Consider the following 9,578-nt stretch of genomic DNA (forward strand, 5'->3'; position numbering starts at 1 on the left):
ACAGCTTTTAACGTCTCCCCAATCAAAGGCTTTTTCCTTTCGTTTGAAAAAAGTTGTTGCTCTTTTTCCCACTGTCCACACTGATAACAGGATCAGGGAACTGAGAATTCAATTCAATCTGTTCCAACACAAATTTTAAAATTCATTTCAATTTTTGGTGTCATGCTCTCTAGTTTGGCCATTTTATAATTTGATTTTATCATTTTTTTAATCGGACTTTCTTTTTATTGAATGGAATTACATTAAATTAGCATAAAATCAACACAAATATTACATTAAAAATGGTGCTTAGGAATAGAAAAGCATTTAATAATTAATTCGGGTTGGGCACATGTCAAGTAAGAATCATATCAACATGATACGATGAGTTAAAAAGACTTCAACTAATAAATGGGTTACATATGTTGACACGATTATGACATAAACACAACTAACTTCAACTCAAATCTATTAAATTTCATGTCGTTTTTGGGTTGTGTTTGCAGGCCGAAAAATAAACCTCCAATTTAGTATTCATTCAAATCCAAAGTTAGAATGGCAGCAAAATCAGTATTATATACTTCAATATTGTTGTTTACATAGCCATGATCAAAATTCCTTGATATGCATACAACAGCTATTGCCCTCTAATGAAAAATGCTTCCAGCAGATATTGGTATAACAGCAAATGGCCTCAATAATACATAAACAGACAGTTGAGTGATCTACAACATGGGATATAGATGATGACTCAAATGTGACGTGATAAAATGAATTTACTCACTTGTGCTGGTGGTGATCTCTAAGGAATTTCGTATTGGCTTCTTCTTTGGGTTACTCTTCAACTCATCTTCTTTATCATTTTCTGATAATGATCTCTCTATTCTCTTCTTATGCCCAGTCTTTGTGTGGCCTGACCTATCATCCATTAACGAGAAAAGTGTCTGGAGATGCCCTGAACGTGAGCTACCCGTACCAGTTGAATTGGCTCCCACGGCTGCAGCATTGCGAAACTTGCGCAGAATCTGAAAGAAGTATATGACAAGAGCAACAAAGCAAGCTAACCCACATATAAGAAAGAGGCCCCAGAAGCTCTTAAGGTGAAGTCGGTCAGATTCAATCTCAGTACTCTCTGAACTGCAAGCGCTTGTTGCCAGCCACTTGTCATGGATTCGCTGGAGATCCCCATTCTCGGATAGTGCTAGAATTGCAGTCGACATGTCAACGGCTAAGGGAGAGTCTCGTGGAAACACCTAATAATAATATACAAAGAAAAGGAAGGAGTCAAGCTCCAGTGCTTTTAAATTACACTAGTGTAAAAACTAAAAGCTCAAAAAGGATGAGTTTTATAATGCTGGGAAAAAAAATATATACCCAAACTTAAAAATGAAATATGAACGTTTATTCATTATTATACAAAGCGCAACCCATTAAACACAAGAAAATTTTCAGGGCATAGAGGTTTTCTCTCATTAGTTTAGTTCCTGCATGTCTTTTCTCATGCCAGCTGAATTCAATAAGACCTTAATCTCAACTACATGAGCTTGAAAGCAAGAATTCTTTTATGTCATCCAAGCTTATCTACAATAGGATCTTCCATGAAATCTGTTTTCACTGCACTTAAGAGTTGATACAATTCTTGGTAGGTCATGGGCTATGGCTTAGGACAAGTTTATCCTAGGTTTGTAACAAAGGAATAGCTATAAGAGTCCATTGGTGAAATTGGGTTTGTTGAGTGAGGCTGCTCAATTAAGTAGTTTATGGTCTAGGATGGCTTATCAATTTAGAGTTCATGAAAGAGGAAAATTTTAACCAACCAATTAACCTAAAGGCTAAATCTGTTCGGCAATGGACGAGAGTCTAGGGATGGAAAAGGGTTAGAGTGGTCTAAGCTCTGACTACAAAAATAGGTTGGTGAAACTTTAGGACAGCATAAGGGTTTTGTCCAAATGCAGACGTAAAATGAGGAGTGAACATGGGCTTCACCTAGAAAAGAAAAGATGAGTGAAGTCTGACCATTACTTTCAGGGCAAAAACATGAAGACATCTTTCAGAACCATCCTATTCATTTGTCTCTATGAGCCTTGTTTTCACAGAGCATAATTATTTAACCCCTCTAAATCAAATAAAAGACACTGCATGACAAATAAGACTAATTTATAAGAAAATCTTATAAAAAAAAATTGCAAATAAAACTCGAACAAGTCCACAAGAGTATCCTGGTAAACACCTGATAACTTGGATCTTAACCAAATACTTAATTCTATAACACTAACAAAATACCTCCAAATACATCTTCACTATTGAGTTTTGAGATAAATCGAAATTCAAGGAGGCTAGAATCAATGAGGTATCCATAATCCCTCTAAAAATTGTCCTTGTGGTACCAATACAAGGGCCCAATGAGTTTTTCCCATTTTCTGGCCCTTTTTGAGCAAATTTTGAAGAAAGGCCTAACCTGCATCAGAACTACTCACCAAAAAAAAACAAGAAAGTCATTTCCTATGATACATAGAAATTGAATCAGCCTATAGTGCCAAAGAAAAAATACAATTCATTTCCTTATCGGTGGTTTAGATGATACATGGAGATTGAAACAGCCCATAGTGTTTTACATGGTATCTAGCATTGTTCAATTGTGTTATTGGCTGTACTTAAAAAAACTACATGCATACCTTAATATTTTTTAAAACGAGGGTGCTTCAAGATTTATTAAAGATCTTTCCACCATGGTATGTGGTAAGGCTTGGTTTCGTATTTCAAAATGACTCCATTCCAGAAGATGGATTATTTCGCCTTCAAATTCTAGGGAAAACAAAATGGAATGCCAATTTCCACAGATACCTAAACTAGACTTTAACTTTCCCATCAAATCTCACAGAAAATGCAAAGAATAAACATTTTATCTGAATTATAATGCACATGTTTTCCTGAATAAGAAAAATGATGAAATGAAAATGAATAGATACTCACAAAACCCCAACCGCTTTTAGTGAACTCTTGACCTACAATCCTGAACTTGCATTGGGTTGAGAGAAAGAGCTCCACATATGGTCGTTCATCAACCACTGCAGCAACACCTCCTTTTCCCGGACCATTTTGAAGGGCTTTGGCATATTCTTCTGGTGATCCAAGGGCAACAAGTCTAGATTCTGATATGTTGAGTTCCTCACTCAAATAATGTTCTGCAAAAGAACCCACCTGGTATCCAATTGGATCATTACTGTTTATCAAGCTTTCAATTCCTTTAATAGGAGAAGATAGCTGTTGCACTGTGAGTATTGAGGTTAGACTTGCAGTGTAGCTTGAGTTGATTATCAAAACTACAAAAAGCCATATAATTAGCACCAGACGACCAAGAGCACTCACAGTGCTCTCCCCTGCAAAATGAAAGGACAAGCCAACTCAATAAATTTAAGAGTGCTGCTCAATTGTATTGCCATTAGCATCAAGTATCTGTAAGGATCAGAGTTTTACTTACTATGGGCAAAAAACATAGTTGAAAAGCTAAACCTGCAAAGTCAAGGAGAAGAGATCCATCAGACACCAGTTATTTGTTACAAAAAAAAAAAATCTTCTCCTGCTACAAAGTTGAACAATCTAATAAACGATCGATTATGCATTATCATCAATAATGCATTAATTCACAGGTGGAGAAAGGTGAGATCAAGGGGTCCATACCCTCCCAAATTTTCTGATAAATTCTCTATTCTACCAATAAATTTATATATTACCCTAATTCAAAAGAGATACTAAATCACACTAACAGGTGCCGCAAATTGCTCCTCCAAATAGACAATGACATGAATGCAATTTTTTGAAGAATAAAGGCTGATTGTCACATGTGTCACTTTGGTAAGCAATTTAGAGAATTGCTCTATGTAATTTAGCATTCCCAATTCGAATATTTTTTTTATTTAGCTGTCCAACCAGAAGTTAGACATTTTATTTTGGAATCCTACACATTGAAAGTGCCTCCACAATAGGTCCAATATTTAAGAAAAATATTCAAGTACATGCCTGATATTAGAAAAAAAAAATCAGATCTATTTATTCAAATCAATAGACTTCCTGTTCTATTTTCATGATTAGTTTGTCTTTTTATGATTGGGTTTCCTAGGAGTATCATGATCATCACAACATAGCCATATCTTTTGTTAGATTGTGGGAGTCCTATCTTATAAACCTATATCCATCTATGCCCTGTTTGGCTGTACTGCTGAGCTTTTGGAGCCTTCAACCTACACCAGAGTGCTAAATTCACCAATTCTAGATCAGTTATTTTCCACATAATAACAAATCTGCTAAGTTTATTGGCTCGCAGGTTATTCTCAACATATGATGAAATCATCCTATTCACTGAATGCATCATGGCTTTTTCTAATAAATGAGAAATGGTTAATCAGTGTTATTTGCATAATTTTTCCCCCTTACAATTTAAATTGCAGCTATGTTTTGGGGAAGATCCACTTATATCCTCTAATATTATCAACAAAATAGACCCAGGATGAAAAATCCCACTGGGATTTTTTGATGCATTTATTTAGTTCTTCATAGGTTCAGTTTTGATTCTCAAGAAACAATGTGCTAGACAATCTTGCTCTGTTTTGATTCACTTTTTTTTTTTCTCTCTCTCTCTCTGATAGGCAAGTTAGGATAAATGCACTTGAATAAGTGCTTAAAAAAAAGAGCCGCAACCTATGTACATGTGAAGTATACAAGCAGTGCAAACAGAGTGGAAAAAGAAAAACCTATAGCACTAACAAAACTAGCCAATCCCCATACTGTCAACAAGGTCCAGGAAATTCAAAGAAGCTAGGCCCTCACTCACCTTAAACCACAAGAGTAGAGTTTTTAGAAATACATCTTTCACCCTCAAACAGGATGTCTCTATGCTACCAAACATTCTACAGTTATGGTCCTTCCAAGTGATCCAAACATTATACAGTTATCCTTCTTAATGACATTTAGGTGTGGATAGTTGGTCCACAGCCCCGCCCTATAGAATGAATAAGGGGAGGCCTATCGATGAACGAGCCACTCTTATACTACTCCTACCTCACCCCCCATTAGGACAATAGGACCGTCATACAAGTACATTATCATACAGCGATGGTGCATAGAATTTTATTATCCTATCTGAACTCTAAGCTGAGGACATATATATTACTAGCACAATTAATTATGCATCCAACATGAGGTTCAGCTTAAGAACTTACCATAGAATGGTTATGATTTGGTGTTTAGGTGGTCCCCTGAATTCATCATTTATCCTATGCTCCAGAATCCACACAACTATCCCAATAACAATGAAGAAACAAGCAGTAACACCCCACATAAGTGGAGAAAATGGGCGCAGGAAAGCCCAAGCGCCAGAGTTCAACTTCCTAAATGGGGCCACAACAACAAGTCCAGATGAAGCATATGGCTGTGTAAAATCCACAATCCTTGTCCGACTAGTGACAATGGCAATGTCGCCAACCACAGCATCAAGCTCCTGTAACAAGGAAATAAGAGAATTAGCTCTAGGCATAAAAACCCATATTCTATATAATATGAACTTAAAACGTCAGATTTTTAACATGGTACTCACACCCTCTGCAACCATATGCACAAGCTTCGAGTAATTCGGGTTTTTATGGCCATCTCCAACAGAAACATATTGAAATGGAACGGCATATGGCAACAAGGTTACAGCAGCTGTAAACACATCTATGCAAAAGCCCTTGAACATATCAGTGCCTCGCACTCGTGATACAAATTCCCGGTAACTGACCCGATTGGGTACCCCAATTTTCAATAGCTTCCCATTGTTTGGGAAAACCCATCCACGAGGCTTTGACAATGTCTCTCCAGGCCAGACAACACCATATAGCCGTTGGTTTACACTTGAACGATTGGGTGGCTTTCTGTAGAGTGCCTCAGGAGTTTCAGTTGAAAGACCAGAATAGTTAGACCAATAACCAATCTGTCTATACCCAGTTCCAATCACATTTATAATATCAAATGCAGGAGCATAGAGGGACCTGTCTGAAGTAAACTTAAAGGGACCCGTTAAACCCACAAAATTACTCTTCAATATATTGTTAAGAAGGAGCATTCCTCCATCAAAAACATTCATTTCTTCTAGCTGAAGACTACCCCTTCCTATAGAAAGTAGCTTGGAATCATTAGAAAATGAAATAGTCCCACCCTGATTAAAAAATGCATCAAGAGCATGAGCAAGCAGCCAAACAGTATCATAGGCATAAAGCCCATAAGAATTTAGCCCCAAAGAACCACCAGTTAACTTCTTCCACCTAGATAAAAAGGCCCTCTTTCTATCTGAATCTGGTGTATGTCGACGCAAAACAAGAACTCCCTGCATTGAATCCATGGTATCAGATGCAAGGGGGGACGAGGTATCTAAAACAGATGAGAGCCAATCTGTAGCTATCCAAACATATCCATTCTGCATCATTCCAAGATAGCGTGCCACGGAAAAAACTTTGAAACCTATATCAGGATTTACATGCAGAACAATAATTCGAGACTCCAACACTGAAACCTTAACAAGAATATCCATAATGTCACCTTGACTAGCACTAGCTCCCGGGGGAATCCCTTCCTTGTGGGATATTTTAAGGCGCTTCTCCGCAAGTGCATCGTCTAATGCTGACACACCATTCCTTCCATAATCATCATCAATGAAGATTGCAATTACCGACCTCCAACCATAATAATCAACAAGCTCAGTTATTGCCTTCATTTGGTACAAATCACTCTGTGTTGTCCTAACAAAAAAGGGAAACTGAAGAGACGAGAGAGTGGGATCTGTGGCTGCAAATGATAACAGAGGAACTTGGAGTTCATTTGCAACATGGGATATCATATGGGCTACCACAGAAGATTGTGGCCCTATAATCGCAATGGTTTCAGTCTCCATAAACTGCAAAGCTGCAATCAACAATAATTCATTAGTTTACACCCTTGGAATCTTTTGATTCCTTAATAACAGAAATGTTGCTTAGGGCGTACCAAGTCTGCATCTATTAAGAAACAAGGGAAAGGGAGGAGAAAATGAGGTACCTCCAATCATGCCAATAAACCCACTGCAATTGGAATTTCGCATCGTCAAAACAAATTTGGTTCCAGTGAGAACACCAGCATCCGAGTTCACATCTTTCACAGCTTCCTCAATGGCAATCTTGGCAACTCTTCCAATTGTAGATTCAAATGTAAAAACCGCCCCAACATTCACAACAGCTGGTCTTGAAGAAAGATTCTTTTGAGACCCATTTGACAATACTCCAAAACAGAGAAACAACAATGACAGAAGCCAAATCACATTCATTTTTAAATGAATGGCACAATTATCTTTGCTTTGATTAAGACGAATCTGACCCACTGCCTCCACAGACCAGTCTATGCATAAGTGTTTCATGACAAAGCTGAATTCCCATCTAAGCTCTAAGAATACAAACACAAACAATTATTATAAGCAGCATTCTTAACAGAACATGAGCAAGCAAACAGAGACTCACCATCTAATGGCTCAAAATAATATTGAACACTCAAGAGTTAAAATGACCGCTTGACAACTAACACAAGCCAGAATCAGATTCTGTTTTTGTTAAAACCTAAATCCCACTCCAGAAAACATTTTTCAAGATTAAAATAATACAGAAAATAAAAATAATACTCCAGCTAACTGAGATATCCAATGAAAACCATTAAACAACTAGATAACCATCAATTTTCAGGAGAAAAAAAAATGCCTTCTACCCAACAGAGGAACAACAAAAAAATCCTAGAACCCATGAGCTGTACAGCCTTTAAAACCAAGAAGAATTCACTGATGGGACAAGAAGATAAACCAAACCCAACGGAGTTCAGTACAATATCTGAGAAACAGATGGGTTTGCCTTGCAATTAGTAAAATACCCATATCCTTCTTTTCCAAGAAAAATCAATTAAGACCCAAATGACAAACTCAGAAACTAAGAAATGAAGAACCCACCTGAAGTTGAGTCCAACCAACAAGAACCAGCCACTGACCTGCCTGTGTGAAAAGAAAATATATATGCCTTTCTATATGCCTTGCGTTTATTCCCAATAAACCGAGAAGTAAATGCCCAGAACCTAGCCCAAAAAGCAGAAAACAATGCACGTGAGCCAGTGATTCTTGGACAAGAGACGACCGCTTTCCATGTGCTTTTACCGTATGTGTTCCTCAATCTTCCCAATTTGGGTTGCTTCCGTTTTGTGCCGATTCCATGGAGATAATACAGAGAATGAAGGACCCTCTTAATATGGTGAACGGAACCTATTACCTATGTATATATATATCTTACATCTCTCGACCTAAGAAAAATTTCAAAACCAATTCATTAAATGATAATACAGTTTGAGCAGCCTTTAGCTAGTCTAGCAATGTGGATGGATTTTTCGTCATTTACCATTATACTTGATACCTTTCTTCCAGTCTTTTATTTCCCTGCCTTTGATTCTCCTTTAAAGTTTCGATTGTACAAAAAGATGGTGGGATCCCACTACCTAACATCATTTGCCCCTTACAAGCCTATAAGTAGAAGCATACATTAAATTATATTTAAATTGTTGGCTTAAAATATTAAAGTTGTTTGATAAAATTTATTTAAAATTATTATATATTTATTCTTATAAATTATAATTATGGTAAAAAAATGTTGAGTAACAATGAAAGTCGTGAAATAACAAAAAAAATCATTGAAGTAATAAGGATAAATGTAAAATGAAGATACGAACTTAAAAATAAGTTAATTATTTTTATTTATTATTTAAAATTATTTTTTACTTTAAGTTTTATCATTAAATTATTTTATCAAATATATTTAATTTATTTAATAATTTAAATTAAATTATTAAATCATTTTAAATTGTTAAATTAATTTACCAAATACCCACTAAGTTGAATCTAAACCTTAAATTAATTTTATATTATATCGAATCAAATTTTATATCATGAAAAACTTTATTTTATTTTATTTTATTTTAATTGAAAATAAAAATATGTGTTTAATAATATTTTTATTTGGGGTGTTGTATTTTTATCGTACCCAAAAAAAAACATACATCAAATATTTATTCAAAAATTAATAAAAGTAATTTGTTAATTCTTTAGAGTGTTTTTTAAAATTTCAAAAAGTCTATCCAATCACCCCCATGATTGAATTGAATTATTTTTCCTGAAACATATCATGAATGGACTTGACTGAATAGAATAAAGTACTTTTCTTATTGTCTTAAATATTTTATTTTCAAGTCCTCCTTATCCAACTACCATACACCTTTTTTATAGACACGGGACTGAAAATAAATGAAAAGGAAAGAGAAAATCTAATAACACTCTCTTTATATATTTTTTTGGTTTCTAAGTTGTTATTCCCAGAAAGAGAAAAACTATACGTACCCTCGGAAACTAGGCAACATGTTTTACACGAAAAAAGCATGGAAAGAAAATGGAACGGCATGTAGAGAACAGGCCTAACTTTAGTCTTTTTCTCAAAGGGAAATTTGAAGAGAAAGAGAGGAATGGAGTGACGGTAATGTGAAACGCGCGATTGATAATGATAGGAAGC

At 35.7% G+C, this 9,578-nt stretch overlaps 1 protein-coding gene across 2 annotated transcripts; it reads right to left on the bottom strand.

The window, feature by feature from the left end:
* Positions 1–529: 529 nt before the first annotated feature.
* Positions 530–8,355, bottom strand: LOC117906723 (glutamate receptor 3.3). 2 transcript variants are annotated; one of them, XM_034819889.1, is made up of 7 exons: positions 8,017–8,355; positions 7,048–7,428; positions 5,573–6,915; positions 5,199–5,476; positions 3,461–3,492; positions 2,953–3,359; positions 530–1,232 (listed from the first exon to the last, which is right to left on the bottom strand). In XM_034819889.1, the coding sequence occupies exons 2-7, from the start codon at positions 7,400–7,402 to the stop codon at positions 756–758; spliced, it is 2,892 nt and encodes a 963-aa protein (XP_034675780.1). In that variant the 5' UTR covers positions 7,403–7,428; positions 8,017–8,355; the 3' UTR covers positions 530–755. The 2 variants fall into 2 exon arrangements, with proteins under 2 accessions (XP_034675780.1, XP_034675779.1); XM_034819888.1 differs by having other exon boundaries at positions 7,979–8,355.
* Positions 8,356–9,578: the final 1,223 nt, after the last annotated feature.

The sequence above is a fragment of the Vitis riparia genome, chromosome 18, assembly GCF_004353265.1.
Source record: "Vitis riparia cultivar Riparia Gloire de Montpellier isolate 1030 chromosome 18, EGFV_Vit.rip_1.0, whole genome shotgun sequence".
Lineage (NCBI taxonomy): Eukaryota > Viridiplantae > Streptophyta > Magnoliopsida > Vitales > Vitaceae > Vitis > Vitis riparia.

Coding starts and splice junctions, on each gene's coding strand:
- LOC117906723 (XM_034819889.1), bottom strand. CDS start 7,402: ATGAAACACTTATGCATAGACTGGTCTGTGGAGGCAGTGGGTCAGATT. Junction 5,477..5,572: donor TGCATATGGTTGCAGAGGGT/GTGAGTACCATG, acceptor TCCTTGTTACAG/GAGCTTGATGCTGTGGTTGG. Junction 3,360..3,460: donor AACTATGTTTTTTGCCCATA/GTAAGTAAAACT, acceptor TTCATTTTGCAG/GGGAGAGCACTGTGAGTGCT.